At 32.8% G+C, this 26,293-nt stretch overlaps 1 protein-coding gene across 2 annotated transcripts in view; it reads left to right on the forward strand.

The window, feature by feature from the left end:
• The window catches only part of LOC125053575, a 113,739-nt gene that overhangs the window by 36,693 nt on the left and 50,753 nt on the right, over positions 1-26,293 (forward strand). For both annotated transcript variants that reach the window (XM_047654979.1, XM_047654980.1), the window contains exons 2-3: positions 16,499-16,609; positions 22,694-22,826. In XM_047654979.1, the coding sequence (XP_047510935.1) occupies positions 16,534-16,609; positions 22,694-22,826 (209 nt within the window). In that variant the 5' untranslated portion in view covers positions 16,499-16,533. The remainder of the gene's footprint in view (positions 1-16,498; positions 16,610-22,693; positions 22,827-26,293) is intronic.

Genomic DNA, 26,293 nt, shown 5'->3' on the forward strand with positions numbered 1-26,293 from the left:
TAATAATAAAACGACTAGTAAATTAAAACAAATTTAAAAAGTTTGGTCCCTGTGGCAGTGTACTTTTTATGCACACATTTCCTCGCTGTATTGTTATACTTATTCGTTGTATGTTTTCGATTATAATTTTACAGTAACAAGATGTTTAAAATACTGTAAAACAGTATGGGAAGACACATATTTCGTTATAAATGCGCAATTACAATTCACAACTAAGACGTGCGACAACCATATAATGCCAATTGCGTTGCTCAAACGGCAAAAGAAACAGATGCAATCTGATACCAAGACACGAAAATTAGCGCCCTTGAATTATATTATTACTCCTTCACGACTCCCCTTGAATCATTACGCCTCACTTCTCACACTCCTGATTAGGACAATCAAATAACAGAATATTCCAAAGAGCATCGCTCTCGGCAGCTCAATTAGTCACTTCGATGCTTGATTAATTAGATTTGTCTCAACGTGACGGAGATAATTTGACAAATCTTTGTTTGAACGTAATCCTGGGTAAATATAAAAAATATCTTAATTAAGGCTCAGTAAAAAACAAAAAAGATTATTATCAGAGATTAATTCATTTTTCTCATAGATATATTAGAAACTTCATTTATCTAGAAATCTTTTCACCACCAGTATTTGACGAAATAATTTTTGGACATCCCTAAAGAGTATCAGAGATAATGAAGTATCAACGGCATCAAGTACCATATTCGTATTCACAACGTTTTTAGGTTTCTTAAACTTCTCATTGTTACATTTTTCTGCGTCTGACTGTTTGTGTTTGTTTTTTTATGTAATAGAAAGCAAAAGGGCAGGAGGCTTACCTGAAGTAATACTTTCTCTGTCTTACCTTCTGTTCCTACCGCCTCCAATTATAAGTTGTGACAAACAAATGAAAGTATAAATTTATAATATATATTAAAATTGAAACGTCTTGCAAGTTTTATATAACAACTTAAAATACCCTTTACCCGGTTTTAGTAGCCTTAACATATTTATTTTTAGCGGCACCAACTACACATAAGAGAAAAAAATGTGTGGCCTAGATAGGTGCTGACGACGTGCGCCAACAGTTAAAAGCACTACTTTTAATCTTAATATGTATAAATTACGTGTGACGTTGTTTGACCGCTATGGACTCCTAAACTACGGAACCAATTTCAATCAAATTTGCACACCGTGTGCGGTTTGATCTAACTTAAAAGATAGGATAGCTTACATCTCAATTTATACCCGCAATATTATTTTATTGCAAAATATTTGTTTATTATTTGATAGTCACAATTCTAACAGATGGCGCTGTGTTGTAAGTACCAACGTTTCAAATAAGCTACAATTTAATGGCATTACCACCAAAAATGCATGGTGGTCCCCATGACTGGTGTTCTCCTACCGTTTCCCATAAATAGGTTACTACTATGTAATATAACTAAAACCTTAGACACAGCAACGCTTGGCCGGTCTGCTAGTTTATTACATAATTAACAAGTTTACATCGAGAGATTAATATATCTATAATACATTTAAACATTCATAATACAAGTATACATATCGTTTTATTACAACAGACGCAAGCAAATAATTACCACAATATCTAAAAATAAACACTCAATCGTTAGAACAGTACTTCGTAGTGACGTGTTTCGAGTACAAGTGTAGCCTAATAACTGTTCATAATTTCTCATTTTGATCAACTATAGATTAAGGGTCTGTTTCACAATGTATAGATAAAGTACCAAATAGCTATGCAACACATAAATTATTTGGAAGATAAATTGGGCTATTTGACACTTCATCGGACTCATAACTTATGATGGACTTTATGTGACGAATAGCGCTATCTGACAGTCCTGAAACGCAACAATAATGTTTATCCTACCAATAAGTAATAAATAGCTAATTCGGAACTTATCCGTACATTGTGAAACAGACCCTAAATCGCCATTTAGACGATTTCGTTCCTACAAGTGACATGATATGTCATAATATTATGACGTACGGTCGCCTTGAAACAAACTACAGAAGATGCAGATATCAAAAATGTAATCTTATGAAATCATTTGAAATTAGGTCAGGTATTCTATTTCCGTTTTAATCGATCGTCGAACCAAAGCCTATTGCACTGAATAACTAACATATGTCCTAAAATAGTAGTATTCCGTTGTTTCAATAAAAGTTATTCGTTTTGTCACGCGAACGTAGATCGTGTTCAACAATCCACGTGAGCCCGCACTCCATGATTTCAATATGTTAGGGAGTGTCAAGCGAGTTTTGTTCCACAACTGAGCGTTTTTTAAGGCAGTTTTGGTCGCCACCACTATGTGAAACCTGCCCATTGAAGCATTTACGAACCAACTCAACTTAGGGTCCTTCAAGAAAGCGTACCAATTCTTAAAAGACCGGTAACGCACTCGCGAGCCCTCTGGCATTGAGAATGTTCATGATCGGCGGGATCACTTAACATCAGATGAGCCTCCTGCCCATTTTCCCCCAGACTAAAATACTAGATATTATATGAAAAGTTGTTATGCGTAATCTAACTAGTCTGTCTGGCAATAAGTTCTGTTACAAATGAAAATGCATTTTTTTCAACTTTTTAATTGTTTTGAATTTAGAACACGTATATATTTTAAAAACTTCTTTCAACTTTACGCCATTTTTACATATTTTTTCGTATGAATTATCAAATTACAATATGGATTGGGGTGTTAAAGAAAATAGGATCGCAGTGACCGCCTTGCACAAAGCGGGTATGGAACCGTCGGTCATATTCCAGACACTTCAAAAGCTTGTTCGTTTATCGTACTAGCAACAAAAACAATAACACTAAAAAAATTGCAATGTAACAGAAGTTATGGTTGGACTAGGTATAGAAAGTCAACACCTATGTATCATATATTGTACTCTTATTTATTTATAAAGCTTGCTAACGCTTGACTTCGCTGATTACATTAAATATCTACTCTGCAACTTTTAGGCAAACACCATTAAAAGCACGTTTACAGAGATCATTGTTCAAGTCCCGTGATTTAAAGCGGTCGAGTCAAACGTTAACAACATCCATATTTTAAATCCTTCGGAGATTCGGGCGTTGCCGACAGACATCTCTATCTGTACTGTTTTGTTACAATAAAATCTGTCTTAAAGCTTTTGTTTCCATACAGTTAATGTGTAGCATTGTAGGTTATGGAATCCAGTAGCGGGAAAACTATTCATGTTTATTTCATAATTAATTGCTCGTATCATTAGAAGTTTTTAATGAATAAAGGTGTGGATTTCACGCGAAGTCGACGTTACACAAGCTAGTCTTATAATGCTGTGGATTATACTTGCTATATAATAATATATTATTATTATTTTGAGGTAAGATATATTTTTAATACAATTCCCAAACTACGTCGCAGATATAATAGTCATATTAACGTTGTGGATAGAATCATTCGACTTTGAACGGTCCACTGAGCTTTGGAGTACCAGGGTTGTGATTTAAGCTTTTGTTAGTTGTAACATGGAATATTCCAGAATTTGTCTTTGTAAATCATATTTAAACTACTAGACAAATTCATGTTTATTTTGTTTGGAATTCTTAAATAATCAAATTCATCGATTAGAGACACCACGATACATTAAATTATGATTTAATAATGTGTATTATATTTAAACATATTCCGCTGGAGTTTAATTAGAATAAGATCACACACACACACACACACACATATATATATGTATCTTCTTACTTCTTATATCCAAAAAAATAACGGATCTTTAATTTAACTTAAATTTAAATAAAAAAAAGCTTTTGGTAAATATATCATTGGTAACTGGTACACAAAATAAATATAATCTTTATTGTACTCAGTTGTGGACTCTTAACCGCCTCCGTGGCACATGGTAAATGTTGGTATCTATGAATTCATATATTTTAAGTTGGCTCAGTGATATTTAAAAATCATCCATACGAAAGATTAATTTAAGGACTCCAGACATAGAAATTCTAAACTTAAGAGACATCCCTGTAATATTGGCTGTTTAAGCATTGTTTGGTCTCAATCCAACTCGGGGAATGTTTACACAATTCACTTCCACGTGATGCGTTTCCAATTACGATTTTCCCCACACGTATTGTTTTGAAAACTTGCTCATGTTAGAGTAAAGACTTTGTATTTGAAGTATTAATTACCATGGTGAAAGCGGCTTCATCGGCACAAAAGTTAAATGTTTTCAAACATAAGGATAACATTTAGGAAATTCATTATAGTATAAGATCCCGATATACAACGACCTTCACCGAGATGCTTATTTAATGAAACGTATTTTACATTTAATTTAATATGTCAATAAATATAATCAATATGGGTTGTCTAGCAAATTTCAGTCCAGAGTATGTTTAATTAATATTTAAAAAAAAAATTTTTTTTTTAAACATTTTTTTTTTCATTCCGTCACATTTACACCATCACACAACACAGCCCAATTTGATATTACTTAGTTAAATGTATTGTATAATATTTATTGCTTATTCCTTTTTATAAAAATTATTTCTATCTTTGGCCATATTTTAAGATTACGAAATAAATATATAATTTTAATTAGGATATAGCATTAAGAAGACTTCATTAACTATTGCTTCACTTTATTCGTTTTCCATTACATTTAGTTCTTAGACATTTATTATTCCTTTGGGTCTTTGTTCTCAAAGCTAAGGTAGTCAATATTACTATGCCCTTGAACCTAATTTAATGTACTTAAATGTTATTTTTTAAATTATAATTATATTGCAAATACCAAAATTACTCTACTCAGTTTTGTCAAATAACTAATAATATGTCTACTTGATGTGGCAGTTCTCGCTGGCCACGCAAATTTATTAAATATATTTTATTTATATTAGCGTCCATTATTACATATAGTATCGACTAGTATAAGTTTTATATAATTTTTATGTATGACTTTTGTACTATACTTTTTTTAACTGTGTGGTTAATTAATACATAACTAAATCATTGTATTTTCAACAATTAATATTTGTAACAATCTTAAAATTATCTAAAATTTACATGTTTTTAAATATTTTTGCTCCATATAAATTTTAATATCTGTCTTCTTGTCATTAGAAGAAAAAAAACACGAAATTGATACATAAATTAATATAACCGGTTTTTTTAAGTTCAATTCACAGACTTGCATTCTTTAAAAATTCACGAGTATTTTCGCGTCTTTTCAGTCTGTATTCAAACTGCATACTCTAATATGACAACTGACAGATGACAGATCTAACTTGAAGTTTTGCTTTATTATCCACAGTCTAGTTATATTTCATACAGTACAGAAGATAAGCAATGAATATAACGTTAGTTTATTGAATAATTTAGTTACGGAGATACATTAAGAATTTAGTGCACTTAATTGAGATAGATGCTATCCAGGGCAATCCCCTTAACGTCTAATTGAAAGACAGTGACGTATTACATCAAGCAATAAAGATTGAACCTTGGCTAAGTTCAGGCCAGTTGAGATACGGCTTGAGAATTTGCTGGATTCCTATCTTAAGAAATAATTACATTAAATGTAAATTTTTTTTTCATATGATAGTGGACATGAGACAGACCTATATAATCATTAATCTTCTGCCAAGCAAAAAGGACTCTCTTTCTTTTTATCTTTAGGATTCTCTTCTGGGGACTACTTGTAAGCTAAGTAATGATAAATAATAAATACTATTTACTTGCGATTTATATTCTTTCTTTATAAATTTACTTATACACCTTCCCTAACACGGAAGAGACTTTATTATAGACATGTATGTACTTTAATTTGCTGGGACTATATTCTATGGTATGCCGAACCTGGTGTCGCAGGTTGCAAACTGTTTCATTATTATTTCTTACTTGAAGTTGCTGAACTATCCATTTGCATAGATTCTCCAGGTACATTCTGTATTCGGGTGTGTCGTTAACTGGGAAATGAAGCTTTTGTTAGAGCCACGTTTGTTTGCTGCTCTAGTTCGTAGCTGGATACCCCATACAGTCTAGCAGCAGCTACTAAATATTACAAAATACACGTTTAAGTTTACTGAGACTACTTGAACCGGGAACACCTGTGCCATAAGTGTCTGCAACCTACAATTAACAGTGTTAGTAAAATAAATTATAGTGTACCCATACATTAAATACCCATTTGATTATTAATAATTAAAACGAGTGATAATTGCTTGACCCACTGGGGTGGGCAAATGAGATTAAAGTCATTTATTTATTTCAAAATTTATAAAGCAAAAAAAAAACAAACACAATACTTATTTTGAAATTATTAAAATACAAATGATAATCATACGTAAGTTGATCAACGAAACACGCAGAAAGAATCATGTCATCAATGGAACAAGCAAATGAAAGTTCTTCAGAAGAACTTCCAAACAAGCAGATAGATCAATTTATATTTTAGTATTCAACTCAGCTCCCGCCCTTTGCCTTTTGTTAAATCTCGCCGTCACTCGTTCAACTTTATTGTCACCTATTTTCCACATTCGCCCGGAATTTTAATAGAATCGATAATAAGAACTCAATTTGTGCCTTTTTGTTATTGAAAAACATTTCCAATAGAAAAGCGAAAACGTATTTACAATTTACTCGTAATTGGACGTGATGTTGTTAAGCGTCGTTTTTGACGGTTGCGGGCCGACGATTCTGTGAAGGTGTTATAATGATATTTATTGGTAATGGAAACATGTTGCGATTAATGATTAACATTGTTTGTTAATGATAATAAAAAAAAGGGTGCGTGTACTTATGTACGCGCGTAAGAAGTTATACTTCTTTGGCCTTCTTTATTTTTTTTAAATATAATTAATTTATAATATTTTACGTAAACAATTTAATAATATTTGATATTTAGTATATTATTCAATTATTAATTAATATTAATAACAATTATTATTATTATTTATTATTTTATTATTTATTATTTTATTATATTATTAATTCAATTTAATAACTTGGTATGTTTCATAACCTTTTAACTAAGTAACAATAGGTCTTTGTGGGAAAACATTGCTAAATTTCTTTGAAAAAATAATTAAAACTCCTTTATTTGTTTAAAAGGTCATTATGGTCATTCAAAATTCTTTGCTAACTTCACGCATATTCTATTTCCTTTTACTTGTAGATTGTCTTATGACAACTTTGTGTCACGGTGCGCGCGCAATCGTAAAATTTTACTCTCATCAATTTTTCATAACGCGCCTAATGGTAGGGGAGCCCAAGAGGGGATTTCGGGATTTACTAAAGCGCGGCAGATTAATATATAGGGGGATACCTTGTACCCGGTTAAGTACCTCCACAAAATATGAGGCCCATATATAAGGCCGCACGTGAAGGAGACAGGATCAGTTTAGTAAAAAAAAATTGACCATCAGAAATTCCCGAGCGCGTCAGATTAAGGTAGGGTGAGTTAATTACATCCTAAAAAGTGTATATTCCACTAATCTGACAATTTGAGAGTGACGGAAAAAAAGGGGAGGGCAACAAAGTTGTAAAAAAAAAACGTCATCTCGACATTCACGAGCGTAGCTAATTTTTTTTTTATTTTGAAGGAAATAATTCAAGAATAATGAAAAATATATTATCTGACGATTTCCGCAAGCCGAAATAACAAAAATTCGTCGATAAAGTTAAATGCGTGCAGCTGCGTGATGCCTACATTTCCTTAAACCGATCGGAATCTACTAAACGGCGTTCTAAATATTTCCCTCAAAATTACATTTCCTGTGAATTTGAACCGATTCGGACCGATAGAGTTTGAGAAATTTTGAAAAATCTTAAAAAAATAAGAAATATTTTTTTTTAAAGTGGTTTCTTTATCGATCAATTTCAAAAACAAATCCGCCTTTGAGCTTGAAAAACCACGTCGATCGCCACCAAGCTGGTCAAAAGCGGTTGATTCGTTCGAGAGATATCGTACACGAAAGAAACCCGAAAAAGTGTTTTTTCGGGATTACTCCGAAATTTGTGGTTCGATCAATTAAAATTGCAAAATTATTTATGAGGATGATAAAACTGCGTCGAATGCCGCCAACCGCGTGAAAATTGCTTGATCTATTCAAAAGTTATTGCGGTTTGAAAATTCCAAAAATAGTGTTCTATGAAACTTCTATCAGACTTTCGAGCTGGGAGAGCTCAAATGCATAGAAATGTTATTTCTTTGAACTCAGCGAGCTCAAAATATCAATTTTAAGCGCCCAGGAATGGAATTAGCGGGAAGTTGCAGGCATGGCCCTTTAGGTGAACCGTTTTTCTATTTTTTTTTTGTCAGATCAGGCGAATCCCACTAGATAATCGTCAGATTATGAGACAGTACGTTTAGAACATAAAGATGAACCACATATATCTTAATCTGACGCGCTTGAGTATTTCAAAATTGCGATTTTTTTTTGCAAATTAAGAAAATGGCTGTGGGTTTGCGTCCCATCGAAATCGTCAGATTAGTGAATGAGAGCTTTTTTTTGGTGCACTTAACACTCCCTTAGAAAATCTGACGCGCTCGATAAAAAAATTTTTTTTTTAATTTTCTACCCTTAAATTCAACCACCCGCATCATGCAAACGATCAGATTAACATACGTGCATTATTAAAAATACGTAGGGCATAGATGCTATCAATATCTGACGCGCTCGAGGATGTCCATGCAACAGTTTCTTTTTACATATTTAACTATCTATATCCGCTTCCCCCACCGATGAAAAGGAATTTATCATATAACATTTTTTTCTTCTTTTTATCTAAGCTTTGCATCCCAATAGGTCTCTACGACGCTCGAGTAAATCCCCATTTAGCATCGTGGGCTCCCCTACCATAAAGAAGTATAACTTCAAAAATATCACTCAATGTCAAGTAATTTCTTCTGTTAAAGTCCATTGTTAATACGTGTAGAATATGAAAACACCTCGTAGAAATTACATACATTTGAAGAAGAGGAAAGTGTTTCATCAAGACAATGCACTATCACAAATTGAAAAGAAAATAATGGCAAAATTCCATGAATTGGGCTTCGAACTATACAGTCTTGTCGTAATAAAAAAAATTGTATGACCGCTATAATCGTTGTCTCCTCTCGAAGGCAACTCTATTAAATAATCAAATAAAATTCTAAAAAAAATTTTTTTTATTGTTAGCCGACAAACTTTTCATCCCACCGATTACCACTGAGTTCACGTACAAAAAACACAATGCTGTTATGTAAATAAACGAATGAAACTTTTTTTTTATATTTCATTATGTAAAAAACATTTCTGAGTATTTTTTTATTTATTTTTAGTTTGAGACCGGACTGATGTATTGATTATTAATATTAGAACTTTCGTCAGTATTATTAAAGCTTTTTTAAATCGCTTTGTTATCTGTAATAGCTGAATGTGGAATCCAACTAACGAATTCCAAAATTATTGAATTCCGAAAAGCTGTTTTCATAAATTTATACAAAACTGGGGAAAAATTTGAATACGTGATACAATAAGAACTCGACCTCCATCTTGACCGTTATAAGTGGTTCATGAATAAAAATCTCTTGCCTTGACTTATTTGGAAATTGCTAAAGTAAACTATGTGATTTACATGAATTCTTCTTCACATTACATTCAATCCCAGTTATTTTTATACAAAAACAAGATATTGAAAGTGACATAAAAGCAAGTTTTTAATGTCGCTGTTCATGATTTTTGATTGTTGTTGACTGGTGCTGGTGATTGTTGGTTAGTTTTATTAGTGAGTGGTGTTGGTGATTGTTCTTGATTGTTGTTGAGTGGAGTTGAAAAATAAAATTACCCTTAGAAATATAAAAATACCTAAAGAAATATTACTAAAATAATACTTTATGTTTAAACCTAGATGTGTCCTCTTGTATACCAACGCTACTTCGGTCGTAGTGTGATGTCATATATAGCGATCCTCATAAATAGACTATGAGAAAAAAAAATTCAGTCATAGTAATAGTTACCGAGATAAACGTGATGAACCAAACTAATTCTTTAACTTTTGTCAGTATATATGGTTGGAGTCAACTGTAACACTAATTTTCAATTGCCTTTATTTTTAGAAATACACTTGATACGACTTATTGTGTTTTCGTTCACGTTGATAAAAATCTTTGGATTGCAAATTGATTTCACTTGTGTATATGACCCCTTTGCAACAGCGTAAACTCATTCATCTCGCAAATCGTCGTCCTGCAAATGAATTAAAATGAATTTCAAAATAGCTTAAATGGTTTTTTAAAGCAAATGCTTTTATTTCTTATAAGATCGAAATTTGACTGACTTGTCCATATTATTCTTATACCTCGGCCCTTGTTCAAGATTTATGTGGCTATCAACTTTGAAACATTCAAATTTGATTGAGATAGACAACCTTAAACGTGCACTTTGTATGCATTTATACAACGAAGTCGACAAAGTTTTAGTTGCACGCGATTCCAGGCCTTGTTACTTTGAAGTAAGGTTTATTTTAGCATTATGGATAGCATTAATAGAGGTGTAACTTGCGAGAAGTTGCTAAAGCTTGTTCTGAGAATATTGATGTTGAATATAATACAAATTTCACTAATTAGGACGATAGTTTACATCATATCGGTTTCTAATGAACTGTAATAATCGTTTGTGTAAAAGTCATTTTGGGAAATTCGTAGCACTCCCTCGAGCGTAGCGTAGAATATTTCTATATAAATATAATGTTTTGTTGCAATGATACAAGCTAAAATTAAAATAAGATATGTATAAATACAATTACTGATAAGAATCGTTTACGATAAAAGGGGGCCCAAAAAAGAATTTATTATAATTCAACTATTGTTGAAAACGCAGATGAAGTTGTTAGTATCGGCGGTGTATTAAATAAATAAAAGTTGTGTAATATTCTTTAATTTATAACTTTTTAAATAATCTTTTGTTAAAGCCTAAGCAATGGTTTTGAATCACATTTGAATGGAGTATTATCTAAGAATAAGAATAAAAATATAAATAAAAATCCAAATTATATAACATATGCGCACCATGTCTTACTTAGGGGTGTCAAAATTGGACCTAATCGTTTGCCAACGAAACATGGAGAGTAAACAACGAAGTATGCTTAACATAAATGACAGCTGGACGACTACAAAAATACGACAAAAGATTAAAGTTTTTTTCAAGTTTTTATTCAACAAAAAATCAAGAAAATAAAATGGAACTGGATAAGAAGCAAAAAAGGGAAATGGACAAAAGATGGTATCCAAGAGAAGGCAAAAGAAAGAGTGGATGTCAAATAAAAAGATGGTCTGCCAAAGAGATGGAGCAGGCTAGCCCAGGTAAAGCAGAATGGCTTAAATGTCAGAAGACACATAAAACTTTTTGCTAAAAAGAAATAAATAATTGGTTTTCTTACCATTTATTTGTTTGCAAATAACGGTCAGAAAATAAAATCTTTACTTATTTTTGGCCATTATAATTTAAACAATAGAAATACATTTAAATTTTCGTATTCAGTTATAATTGTTTAGCCAAAAGTAAATAAACAGTACAATGAAGTTTCAAATAAATAGAGAACTCCATTTTAGTTTAGATTGTTTTAGGGTTTCCATAATACAGCTGAGACGTCTTATGAAAATCTCGGACTGCATTTTAACTGAAGAAAATCCCTAGACGATATGGTTCAAATAATAAAAGAAAACAAATTATTTAGCTTCATATTCTTAAGCAATTCGTGAAAAACATTACAAATTTAATACATTGAACATAATAGAATCAAAGATAGACAGTGTATATGTAATGTTTATTACTGATTATTGACCATTGACAAAATGTTGTAAATAGCTCCCAATTTTAATGTTGTTTTTTATACCACGCTACGGATACTGAGCTATCTACGAAGTTGCATACAAAGACGCTATTAAAAGTTATAATAGTGTACCTTATTATTTTTGTCAGTGCTAAGCAATTGTATTATTTGGAGCTTAAGTTTTTGACTATAAAATATTTTTTTGTTTATATTGATTCACTGCGGAAAGCGAAACGTCATATTTATGAACGAAAAATCGTTGAGTCACACACACAACTTGCTTATAAAAGAAACAGACATTCTGAGACCTCCTTTAAGAATTAAGCCTTTTTATTTTTAATTATTTAGTATAATGCGTCATAAAAAATAATAATTCTAGTGGCTTTATCGCTTTTTATAACACTATGAATTACCTGTTTTTAGATAAAGACGCAATTAAAAAAAAAATTATATCTATTTAATACGATCAAATATTTATTATTAAATAAAGTGTTATCATAAATTTAGAGCTTTTAATAGAATCCAAGTTCGTATAATGCGTAACAAAATTGTCTTAATAGAATCTTAAGAACCTCCGACTTGAGTAATGGGTACTTTTTCATTAGACGCTCTTTTTCCAGAGAGATTAACCTTAATTAATAATTCCTTATGTATTTAACTCTTGATTAAAGTGCCAACGTAACAATATCATTGAATTCCGATAGAATTTCATTTGACAAACACGAAGCTTATATATTATATTAACTTATCTCTAATAATCAGATTTTTTTATTTAATCAGATATTTAATAAATTGGTCATACAACCATTGAGTGGAATAATAAACAAATTTTGTGTTGTAAAAATAGGAAATAGTTTCAAATAAACATACAAGAGAAAAATAACTACTAAGAATAAGAAGAAATTAGATGTGGAAAAATGCATTTTATGGTATAAAGATTTACTATGCTCAGATTTTATATCTTGCACTAAATCTCATTATTTTCATGATCTGTAACTTGATTGGATTCGATTGAAATACAATTTTTTACATTACTTGGTGGTATCATGCTTCCAACACTTACATACCGCCTAAAGAATCTCGTTTAGTTAAACTGACGCGATCACATCCCGTCTACTATTGTTTTGTATTGTGAATCAAGAAAAGTGTTTTGTTTGTACCGAAAGGCAAAGTAATAATAGTCCAGTCTAACCTTTTTTATGGGGTGCAAACGTAATGACACACTGAGATTGTTGGAAACATTAGAAGGCTCGCAAGTGTGATGACGCCCTTTAAGGAAGTGGTATATTCTTGAAGGCTCCTAAGTCGAACCGTTACTTCCGATCCCCTATTTAACTATTGGATAAAAATACTACAAAGCAGAAACATCTGAGGCAAAGCCCAAGAGTTGCAGGACCAGTTTTTTGTTATATTATAGGATCTACCAAACCGTTTTTTTGATATTTAAAGGATATGGAAACGGGACGATAAAAAATATCAGTCATGGCAACCCACGGACAACTACTTTAGTAGGTGCATTACTGGCCTTTCACAATAACCTATTTTAACACTAAGACCTATAACGCACTAGCGGCTGGTCGCAATGCGGCGTGCCGCTGCGGCAGGCCGCACATCGATTATTACATGAAACCGCACGATAACAACGCACTGACTTGCGGTCAACCGTCAACCGCTCCGGTTGATCTGGAGCTGCGGCGAGCCGCACCGGTTGAATGATGCGGCGCGCCGCGTCCCCTCCACGCACTCGGCGCGGTTAGCCGTCCTACCTACGTCATCACATATAATTATTTAACAAATGTAAACAAAATATTGTAAACCTATTTTAAAAGAGTAAAAATAAAAAAATAAAATATGTTTATTATAGAACATAAGATACATGTATCACTTATTCCACGTCATTAAATTTGAATTTGTAATATTTCAAGAAGCACTGACGAGTGACGATTGCGGCAGACCGCAATAGGACCGCAATAGGGACGGTTAGCCGGAATACGGCAGGCCGCTACGGCGGACCGTATATACCGCGGCCTGCCGCAGCGGCACACCGCATTGCGGCCAGCCGCTAGTGCGTTGTAGGCCATATAGAAGAAAACACTAAATAATGTAGAAATAAAAAGCCATAAACACGATAAAACGAGTTCGCTGGGTACGGAAGAACATTTGAAGTGCTCTCATTATAAGAGGCTTTACGCCTTGTGATGCGTCATTAATATGCTGTTACTGCTTTAGAGCGGACACGGAAGTTTTCTGAATGCCACCCTCGAGAATTACAATGAGGAGACCACGTACTAATGAATTATGGGTGCAACTTTTGTCTTACCTTTAACGAGTTCCGCGGGAATTGAGAAGGAGATCAGAAGTTCGGAATATATTTCAATATCAATATTAAAACCGTACAATTATAATATTCATTATAATATTCATTATAATTGTATTATTTTAATTAACATTTTTAGAATAAAGATATTAATTTAAAAATTAAAATTATAATTCACATAAACATTGAAATAAATAACTAACCTTAACATATAATAACTAAAAGTACAATTATGAAATGATGTTAGTTTATCTAAGTCAATTAGAATCTATCGCAAAATAATGCGCTAATTTGTGAGCTGAATCACAACCGTTCAATTGTTTACGACATTGGGAGATTCATAACATTTTGATTAGTTATAATTATACGGCGACTAATAAAATAATTACGTTTTACGTAGAGGCGAAAATATACTTAATATTTGCATTGATATATATTTTGTATTACAGCAATTTGTGACCGTACCGGACGTTCGTATAGAATTCATAGAACCAAGCCTCTATCTAGCCCAAGGGATTTCCGACGAACATTCTGAAAAACATCCAACGCATAAAGTAAATTTAATGGTTTTTTTTAATTTTACGAAACTTAGGGGCCTGGGACTAGAACATACCTACCACTTTCTTAAAAGTCAGCAACGCACTTGCTGTTATTAAAGGTATCCACGCTGGGGGCTTCGATGACCGGCTCGTTTGCCTTTTATCTCAAAATAGTTATTAATGAAGTTATGCGTTAAATGGAATTAAAAATACAATTCACTAAAAATATATAATCAAGCTAAAATATTCATAAATCAAAAAGCTTACTTTTGTTACAGATGAAACATTTTTTTTATAGAACAGGAGGCAAACAGGCAGGAGGCTCATCTGATGTTAAGTTTTACCGCCCATAGACACTCTCATTGCCAGAGGGCTTGCGAGTGTGTTGCCGGCCTTTTAAGAATTTTTCGGCCTTTTCTTAAAGGACCCTAAGTCGAATTGTTCGAAAATACTTCATCAGCTTTGGGTAGCTGGTTCAGTTGCGGAACGATGGATGAAACATGTACCGTTAATCTGTCACTTTTAACAATTTACATATAATTGTAGGACGCTCTGTACATAGCTTTTTTAAATTAATATGTTTTACATGAAAAGATTATGAGAAATATAGTTCTTCATACAATTGTATTCCCTATTAAGTATTAATGTTCTATTTTATATAAAGAAATAAGAACTTTTAACAAATAATAAACGTTAAACCCTTTTAAACGTAAACTTGTTCAAATAACGTTTGTGTATTCGGCCTTTATTTAGAGGCAGAAATATTCCCATATGTAACCATTACTATTTACACTGTCGCTTTTGACGTGCAGTGTTGTGTAACGTGTTTATCATTTCACTATGTCAATATTGTACACGAATGAGCTTTGCTCACTTAAAGTAAATAGCATATAAACCTTATATATGTCGTCGTGTCCCTGTTGTACGGTAGGTAATTGTTTTTTCATATTTTGTAAACAAAAATATCTTTACTTTAGAGCATTCTAACGGTGACTACTTTTTTCTTCAAAATTTTTATCGACCCTTCTTTTGGGATTTTTTTTCTATGTGCGCTATGGATATTGGCTTGTTTATAAAGATAAGTGAGTAAAACAGGCGTATAATCTAGTAAAGAGCATGATATCATCACTGAAGAATATCTATTTATAACTTCACAACAATAAAAACAAAACACGGTTAAGTGCGATTGGCGGTCCAGAACTTTACGTTATAAATTCTTCTACGCAATCGACTCTTTTCGGTTCCTGCGAAAAGCTACTTAAGCATACGTTTTTATAGTATTGTCTTTGATTCACATAACTTTTACACATTTAAATAAAAAACTTTTTTGACCGGATTGAAGTTATGTATTATTATAAATTTACAACTATTTAACATAATTTTAAATTTATCCGACGTTTCGCGTGCTTTACAGCGTGCCTGGTCACGGTGACTGAAGACAAAGGTGTTGGATGTCAAAAAGTATCACAGCTGTAGAGAAAGTTGCATTATCTGTATTTATTTCCCCGGAGTTGGTATCGACTAAAAGATGGAGGGTTTTAGCAAAAATGTCTCACGTAGAGGACACCGTTCTCTACAGCTGTGATACTTTTTGACATCCAACACCTTTTTCTTCAGTCACCGTGACCACGCACGCTGTAAAGCACGCAAAACGTCGGATAAATTTAAAATTATGTTAAATAGTTGTAAATTTATAATAATACATAACTTCAATCAGGTCCGAAAAGTTTGTTATTTACATACATTAATCATAAAATCGTATAAATTTTTTTTGCTTTCAATTATGAGAGGAGAATGAATCATTTATTAAAGTATTTATTTGTCTTTTCCAGAAGCGACATGGCATGAGGAACAGCGCGTGCGCGACATGCGGCGAGCGCCGCTCGCGCACTCTGCCGCCGCCGCTCTTGTGCTCTCCTTTCTTCTTCCTTTAGCATACGCTGGTAAGAATCTTTTGCAAAAAAGGCTATACATTTTATAGTATTATTTAAATGTGTTGGTCTAGTGATTTGGGTGTGCAACTCTCAACCCTAAGGTTCGAACCCCAGCTGCGCACTTGCTTGTACGGTCTAGTGAAACGTCGGTGCGTATCATTAAAAAAAATGTGTGCGTGTACTACGTGTACACACGTAAGAAGTGAAACTTCTTTATAACCTTATTTTTCGAAAAATGGTCTACTATATGCAACTTTACTGAAATTGGTTAAATAAAGTCAAATTAGATAAAGTTTAACAAAAGGCTTTTATTATCATAGACATGAATACAAATACAATTATTTCATTTTACCTTATTACTACTAAGATTATTACAGAATTTCATTTATTGTAATATAATTATTACTATCATTGTTATCGTTATTATTTAATTAACCGAAAAATGTGACGGTAAATTTTTTTCCAACGCCGATAAAGAAATTTGTCTTCAAAAAGCAACATGGCGCGTAACCGAAAAACGTGACGATTTGCTACAAAATTTCTCCCATACGTCGATACAGAAGTTTCACTTCAAAAATATCAAGAAATTGTTGTAACGCCACTGTTATTTTTAAATCTGTCTTCACTATCTACGCCAGTAAAACGATTTTAAAATATTCAGTTATTTACAGTAATATATCGTCTTGTCTCTTTACCAATATATTTCTGAAATATCATCAGATTTCCCTTCGTTATTTGCTTTTAAAATGTATAAAAATCATTGTAGCAAAGGTGTCGCTTAAGCAACATTTAAAAATAAATTAATCGAATGTCAAATTCAAATGTAGAATGTTGTATTTTTGTTCAAAGTGGCTAGTACCGTAAGATGACAATAATATATTTCAACATGGCCTACTATTATGTTATACTCAAGTTATCCAATCAAAAAAAAAATAAAAAAAAATATTAGCTTCATAGATGTTCATTTCACTAAAATTCATACACTACTAATATTATGGTATGACTCGAGTACAATAAATATCGAACTCTTTTCGACCCTTATCCATCAAACTAAGTAAGGTAAAGACGTTTTATATAATAAAAGGTTATAACGAGTAAACCTACGTAACAATGCCGTGTTTTATCAATAGAAAGTGAAAATCTAATTTCTTTTCGGGTTAGGTGATTTAATTATTTCTTCTTCCATTACGCAGGTAACATTAAAAAAATCGGTATAAGATTTCAACCCATTTGAGACATAATCGATCTCTTTGGGAGTTTTCAAAAATTGGATTTATTAGGAAAATTTGTACCTTTTGTGTAATAAGAATTTTTGATTCAGTGTTATGTTATATAGACAATTAATAAATACCAAATAAGAAGTAAAGCTTCCCGCAAAGGACGTCTGCAACTAAAAATAATACAACTTTTTGTATCCGAAATCTGTATGGTGAAAATGGCTTTTACGCCTTCTACTTTTCAGCGAGTACGAGGGTATACGGGACTGAACTTAATCTAGAGAATCCCTCTATCAAAAGCACCTCAAGTGGCTACTGCACTGTCGCACTCAACACCGAGTATACAACCGTATTGTATTAAGAAGATTGAGAGCCTGGCACAAAACGAGCATTTTTTCTGCTTCTCTTTCTAGCTCACACCAGGCTAACGCTCTCTAAGGCAACCCGCGAGCTCTTTGTAACATGAAGCTCTTGAAGAATGTCATGATTTTACATAACGCCTCACCAACAGAAATTGTATGCACAAGTCCAGGCAGACCTAGGTAACCTAAGATTACATATAAGGCCACGAGCCATTCCAAAAAAATCTAAATTCAAATATATAGTTGTATTTACTAATATCCTGTATTAAAAAAATCTTTAATTTATTAGTTAAAGTTAGAGTTAGAGTTAATTTCTACGGTTTTTATTATTTAGTTTACATTTTTGATCTAAAAGATTAATGATTATTATTTATGAAACAACCAGTCCAGTTAAAGCTTATTTTCCTGTTAATAAATACTATTCAAAATTCAATATCATTTATTCATTTAGGTAACACAATGTACTTACAAAGTCAATAAATAAATACATATTAAATGTTTCTAATTTTACATTAACTGCCAGTTCTCAAATCAAGGGCGTAGAACCGACGAGAAGAACTGGCAATAAACTCTCCGCCACTCTTTTTAATTGATATTAGATTATACGAGATAACATTGTTCACACTTGTGGTATTCAATACAGAAACCATGTCAGTATATTGATTCCATTCAGTTCCAAGCTGCATTGTGTCAAATGCTTCCATCGTTGAATCGCTACGGGCTGTAAATCGTTTATTTATGAAGTTGTAGCTTTCATTCAGAACTTTCTAGCGCCATACATTTTTTCTTAGACTATTTTCACATTTTTATTTCGTAACAACTGTTACGTTAAAATTGATGAAACCAAAAAATTAATAATATATGTAATGTTTCAGTACTGAATGAGCCTTCTACAGGCTTCATTTACGTCTCTATTGATTATTATCTTATATTTTTACATTATATTATAATTTAAAATTTGTCGCGTTCTGTGAATATCTAGCTGATAACGTGACAATTTTTTTAACCTATAAAGTATTAATAAAAATAATTAAACATCAATAAAAAGAAAATTAAAAAGTTTTGGGCGCTGTGGCAATGCATCTTTAATCTGGCAGCATTTCCTCGCTGTATTGCGATACTTATTCTTTGAGCCAGGAAAGCACCAGCTCTGGGGCCACCGGTACTATCTACCATTCGCCAACTTAAATATTGAATAAAAATAAATACGGTATACTTGATTCTTATGACTACTAATAAAATATATAAATACTTGACAATATATTTTATGGCGGTTATTGTCTGTGGTGCATTCTCCTGAAACTTTATAATTTTAATAAAACCAAGTTTAAGTAATTAGTATTAAATGTTTAGCAAGTATACCTTACGTAGTAGCCGTTTACATAAAAAAAATACCAGATATTAACCACGGAAAGCACGTGACGCGTAGACCCGTGACGCGTAGGCCCGTGACGCATAAACACGTGACGCGTATACAGTATACACGTGACTCATTCAAACGTTATGGTTCTACAATTAAACAAATTTTGTTTCTTTGTTTTGTAACTAGTTGTCACTGGCAATACAAATGTGTACCTCTAAAGAACTCGTGGAAATCCGTCGTTTAAATCTGGTACTTGGTCGCCATACGATATTGCATTGCTACGCAGAAAAAAAACTATAGCCATTTTTTACTTTTATAACGTTTTATTTTATATGCCATGTACGTCAAAAATCGTTTTTGTGCACTAGCGTTTGGGTGTGGAATGCCATTGTAGGTCTTCCCTAGGACATACGACCTGCAAATCTTAAAAATGAAAGCTTACATTTCTCTCAAAGGCCACATCTACTAAGATGCCCATGGGCTGCGGTAACTTCCTTTTATGGCTGTCCCTTAATCTCGTTTGCTATATTAAAAAATGAAATGCTATACACATTTAATTATTTTTCATACATAATTTAATATCCACCCGCGAAGGACGCCACATCTATGTTGTTAATATATTTCATTTGAAAAGTGTACAAAATATATTATATATTTCAAACAAAAAATTCGGCATATCCACCGAACCGTTATGTAAAGTTATTGAGGAATTTAGCAGGTGCTTAGTGTACGCCTGAATTGGATTATAGGATTAAAAATTCGATTTTGATTTATCTATTCAAATCGCATGACATTGGCTGTAACCTGGATTTATTGTTTATCCATTTAAACGCTGTATATAAAATATACCGTGGTAAATTGTCATTATATGAGCGCGCCTCGCGTTTAATGAACATTTATGTACTTATTCAAAAATGTTAATCTTTGTAATAATTCTTTTTTGGAGCTTTTACATCCTCAATGTGTACGTTTAGTGTTGGATAAAGAAAATGTTTAACAGTAAAAAATATAGATGTCGCTGTTATTTATCTATTAAAAAAAGACAATTTATGTAAGTATAAGAGACATGGAAGATCTTGGGGTTATTGTCGAGGTTCGTTATTCTAAGTGACGCTTAATACAGATACAGTTGTGCCAGCGCGGCGTGGTAACCGTAATCAGTACAAGCACGAAAGTAAAGATTTCCAACTAAGAAAAAAACTACGGGTGCACTTCGGGAGTGCCGGCAGAAATGAAAACTTGAATATTAACGTTGTGCATTTTTGATATTTTGGAATGGTTGGGGAATAGTTTTGCACCAATTGCTTTAATTATCAGTATAAAAGTACTATCATTTATGTGGTACAATACAATATTTATTTATAGCGCTATCGTACACAAACATGACAATTTATATTACACTAGCAAACTAGGCGAACTCCGTTTCGCCACCAGATGGCTTCGTTTTATGTAACATTTCGTTTGGTGATACCGCTTTTCTGTTGAAATTTTTCCTGAATTTTCGCTATAAACCTCACGGAGCCCGAGCCTTTCCAACGAATGCAAAACCGTGGAAATCGGTTCGTGCGTTCTGGAGTTATAGCGTCAGGAAGGAAACCCTGACTTATTTTTATATAGTATATAAAATACGCCGCTCCAGCTGTCTACTCTCCATCCGTCTTACTAATTTTCGATCAGGTCACGTGTCCTGACGCGAGTTTAACATTTTTTACCCATTCCAAAAAAAATGTACAACGCCGCTAAAGAAGTTTTCACTTCAAAAAACACCAAAGAGGAACAAAAAAAATTTAAAATAATCTGTGGCGCTTAAACCTTTTTGCCTTAAGGTATGGGCCTGAAATGTCTGTATCTGTTTCATGATTATTTATCAATCTGATAGGTGATCAGATTGCCTGTCACACGCTGTCAACTTTTTGGGTCTAAAGCAAGCCGGTATTATTTTTTGTAATAATTGTGTGATGTAAATAAGTTTACGAATACACATAGGTTACATTTTACTAGTTGAAGAAGTCACTGACCTCTTAATACATTAGACAACGACTTTAACCTATCATACATATCAACTATAACTGCAATCATTTATAAGTTTTTATTAAAATGCTTTTGCATACACTAATTGCTAGATAATTTTTCTATGTAATGTAAAATTCATATTGCAAAAAAGTTATATGCAATCCTTATAACCACTATTTACTATTTGTAGATATTCAGGTAGATAGCCTACGTACAATACCGGGTTATGTCAACAGTTTCCATTTTTAGAAATGTAAACGAAACGGAACGGCGCATTTGTATATTAAATATTAACCATTTTGTGGAAGGTTTCTAGGGGTTTTCATATAAAAGTGTTTACCTATTTATATGTAACATGAGACTAGGATTGTAGTGACTTTGGTATTTTTTGTATCTTGGAAATGAGATCAAGGTGTAAAAATAACAAGTTACATGCCACCAAAATCAATATTAAATGCATAAAAAAGCCGACCGCACTAGTGAGCACTCTGGTATTAAGAGAGCCTATGGGCATTAGGTGAGCCTCCTACCCGTTTGCCCTATGTTTTATAGAAAAAAAAAAACCACATAGCCGTCCATTACATTTTTAGATGTGTCTTATTATTTTATCTAATAAAATATTTTTTTATCACACTGGCATTATAATGATACATTGACCAAAATCTTTAAGGCGTTAGTAAGTTATTAAACAATAAAATATGTTTATTATGGAATATAAGATAAAGGTATCACTTATTCCACGTCATTTAATTTAAATCGGTAGACATCCCTACTCATCGGTAAAGAAGACAGAGGGACTTTTTTAATATAGCAAATCATCATACAAAATGACTATGGCAAATAATACAAATTTTAAAACAAATATCGCAAATTAATTAGAAGTAGCCTGTCCAGAACTAGTCCCAGACCCTTTTAAGAACGATAGTCGTTAACTTTATAGTAAGCCTTAGTTTAAGAAATGTATTAAAGAAAAGCATATGTATTGTTGCTCTTTTATCTATAATAAGTCTTATTAAAACGCAGAGATAAAAGAGCGTCTGGGATTGTATTAAACAACAGATAAATAATAATAATAAACGAAAATGTAATATTGTATTATATTTTTTATACAAAATGTAAATAAATGTTTAATTTTCAGGTTCGATGGGCCCAGGTGTTCCCGAGAATATAACAGTGACCTTCCTGAATCCGACCACAGTGAGAGTATCATGGTCTACTACTGCTGAGCTGGTGGAAAAATATGACGTTACGTATAAGCCCTCTGACGCTAGGTAAGATTCCGTAATAATTATTCTTTTAAACAAACGAAATCAGTTAAATAAAACAACAGAACAAATAATAACACTATCTGTCTTTCTTTATCAAGTAACAACGCTATTTGACAGAAGGAGACGAATGCATTTATGTTTTAATTGTATATAACGATTAATGGTAGGGGAGCCCACGATGCTAAATGGGGATTTACTCGAGCGTCGTAGAGACCTATTGGGATGCAAAGCTTAGATAAAAAGAAGAAAAAAATGTTATATGATAAATTCCTTTTCATCGGTGGGGGAAGCGGCTATAGATAGTTAAATATGTAAAAAAAAACTGTTGCATGGACATCCTCGAGCGCGTCAGATATTGATAGCATCTATGCCCTACGTATTTTTAATAATGTACGTATGTTAATCTGATCGTTTGCATGATGCGGGTGGTTGTATTTAAGGGTTGAAAATTAAAAAAAAAAAATTATCGAGCGCGTCAGATTTTCTAAGGGAGTGCACCAAAAAAAAGCTCTCATTCACTAATCTGACGATTTCGATGGGACGCAAACCCACGGCCATTTTCATAATATGCAAAAAAAAAATCGCAATTTTGAAATACTCAAGCGCGTCAGATTAAGATATATGTGGTTCATCTTTATGTTCTAAACGTACTGTCTCATAATCTGACGATTATCTAGAGGGATTCGCCTGATCTGACAAAAAAATTTTAGAAAAACGTATCACCGAAAGGGCCATTCCTGCAACTTTCCGCTACTTCCATTCCTGGGCGCTTAAAATTGATATTTAGAGCGCGCTGAGTTCAAAGAAATAACATGTCTATGCATTTGAGCTCTCCCAGCTCGAAAGTCTGATAGAATTTTCATAGAACACTATTTTTGTAATTTTCAAACCGCAATAACTTTTTAATGGATCAAGCAATTTTCACGCGGTTGGCGGCATTCGACGCAGTTTTATCATCCTCATAAATAATTTTAATTGATCGAACTACAAATTTCGGAGTAATCCCGAAAAAACACTTTTTCGGGTTTCTTTCGTGTACGATATCTCTCGAACGAATCAACCGCTTTTGACCAGCTTGGTGGCGATCGACGTGGTTTTTCAAGCTCAAAGGCGGATTAGTTTTTGAAGTTGATCGATAAAGAAACCACTTTAAAAAAAAATATTTCTTATTTTTTTAAGATTTTTCAAAATTTCTCAAAATCTATCGGTCCGAATCGGTTCAAATTCACAAGAAATGTAATTTTGAGGGTAATATTTAGAACGCCGTTTAGTAGATTCCGATCGGTTTAAGGAAATGTAGGCATCACGCAGCTGCACGCATTTAACTTTATCGACGAATTTTTGTTATTTCGGCTTGCGGAAATCGTCAGATTATATATTTTTCATTATTCTTGAATTATTTCCTTCAAAATAAAAAAAAAATTAGCTACGCTCGAGAATGTCGAGATGACGTTTTTTTTTTACAACTTTGTTGCCCTCCCCTTTTTTTCCGTCACTCTCAAATTGTCAGATTAGTGGAATATACACTTTTTAGGATGTAATTAACTCACCCTACCTTAATTTGACGCGCTCGGGAATTCCTGATGGTCAATTTTTTTTTACTAATCTGATCCTGTCTCCTTCACGGGCGGCCTTATATATGGGCCTCATATTTTGTGGAGGTACTTAACCGGGTACAAGGAATCTCCCTATATATTAATCTGCCGCGCTTTAGTAAATCCCAAAATCCCCTCTTGGGCTCCCCTACCATAATGTTGTCATTGATTTATTACGTAAAGTTAGCGTCTCGATTGAAATTGTTATGTGAAAATTATTGCATATAATTGTTAGAAATGTAATATCCAGCAGAACAATTACATTTATTATTTTAGGATTCGGGCTTGAGTAAAATTTATTTAAAAAATGTTATCAGTATCCTTTTAGTCTATATAAGTTTCTTAAGACACTCTTCTATGAAGAAGTTTATTTAGTAGAACGTAATAAACTATAGGTTGGAATTGAAGAAAATATTTTTTGTTAGATATTTATCGTGAATTATATATACATCCTTACCCTGGACGCGGTAAAATCCAGTAAAAAAATAAGTCTTAAACATAAAATACCGACTAACAATTATGGACATTTAATTTTATGATAATTTGGAAACTTTATTTTTAATTTACTCTCAAAGTCTTTTAGCTTATTCGTTATAAATAATAATGGTAGGGGAGCCCACGATGCTAAATGGGGATTTACTCGAGCGTCGTAGAGACCTATTGGGATGCAAAGCTTAGATAATAAGAAGAAAAAAATGTTATATGATATATACCTTTTCATCGGTGGGGGAAGCGGCTATAGATTGTTAAATATGTAAAAAAAAACTGTTGCATGGACATCCTTGAGCGCGTCAGATATTGATAGCATCAATGCCCTACGTATTTTTAATAATGTACGTATGTTAATCTGATCGTTTGCATGATGCGGGTGGTTGTATTTAAGGGTTGAAAATGAAAAAAAAATAAAAAATATCGAGCGCGTCAGATTTTCTAAGGGAGTGTTAAGTGCACCAAAAAAAAGCTCTCATTCACTAATCTGACGATTTCGATGGGACGCAAACCCATGGTCATTATCATTATTTGCAAAAAAAAATCGCAATTTTGAAATACTCAAGCGCGTCAGATTAAGATATGTGTGGTTCATCTTTATGTTCTAAACGTACTGTCTCATAATCTGACGATTATCTAGAGGGATTCGCCTGATCTGACAAAAAAATTTAGAAAAACGGTTCACCTAAAGGGCCATCCCTGCAACTTCCCGCTAATTCCATTCCTGGGCGCTTAAAATTGATATTTTGAGCTCGCTGAGTTCAAAGAAATAACATTTCTATGCATTTGAGCTCTCCCAGCTCGAAAGTCTGATAGAAGTTTTATAGAACACTATTTTTGGAATTTTCAAACCGCAATAACTTTTGAATGGATCAAGCAATTTTCACGCGGTAGGCGGCATTCGACGCGTTTTATCATCCTCATAAGTAATTTTTATTACAATTTTAATAAGAACTACAAATTTCGGAGTAATCCCGAAAAAACACTTTTTCGGGTTTCTTTCGTTCACGATATCTCTCGAACGAATCAACCGCTTTTGACCAACTTGGTGGCGATCGACGTGGTATTTCAAGCTCAAAGGCGGTTTAGTTTTTGAAGTTGATCGATAAAGAAACCACTTTAAAAAAAATTATTTCTTATTTTTCTAAGATTTTTCAAAATTTCTCAAAATCTATCGGTCCGAATCGGTTCAAATTCACAGGAAATGTAATTTTGAGGGAAATATTTAGAACGCCGTTTAGTAGATTCCGATCGGTTTAAGGAAATGTAGGCATCACGCAGCTGCACGCATTTAACTTTATCGACGAATTTTTGTTATTTCGGCTTGCGGAAATCGTCAGATTATATATTTTTCATTATTCTTGAATTATTTCCTTCAAAATAAAA

This window comes from Pieris napi, chromosome 11 (assembly GCF_905475465.1).
Source record: "Pieris napi chromosome 11, ilPieNapi1.2, whole genome shotgun sequence".
Taxonomy (NCBI): Eukaryota; Metazoa; Arthropoda; class Insecta; order Lepidoptera; family Pieridae; genus Pieris; species Pieris napi.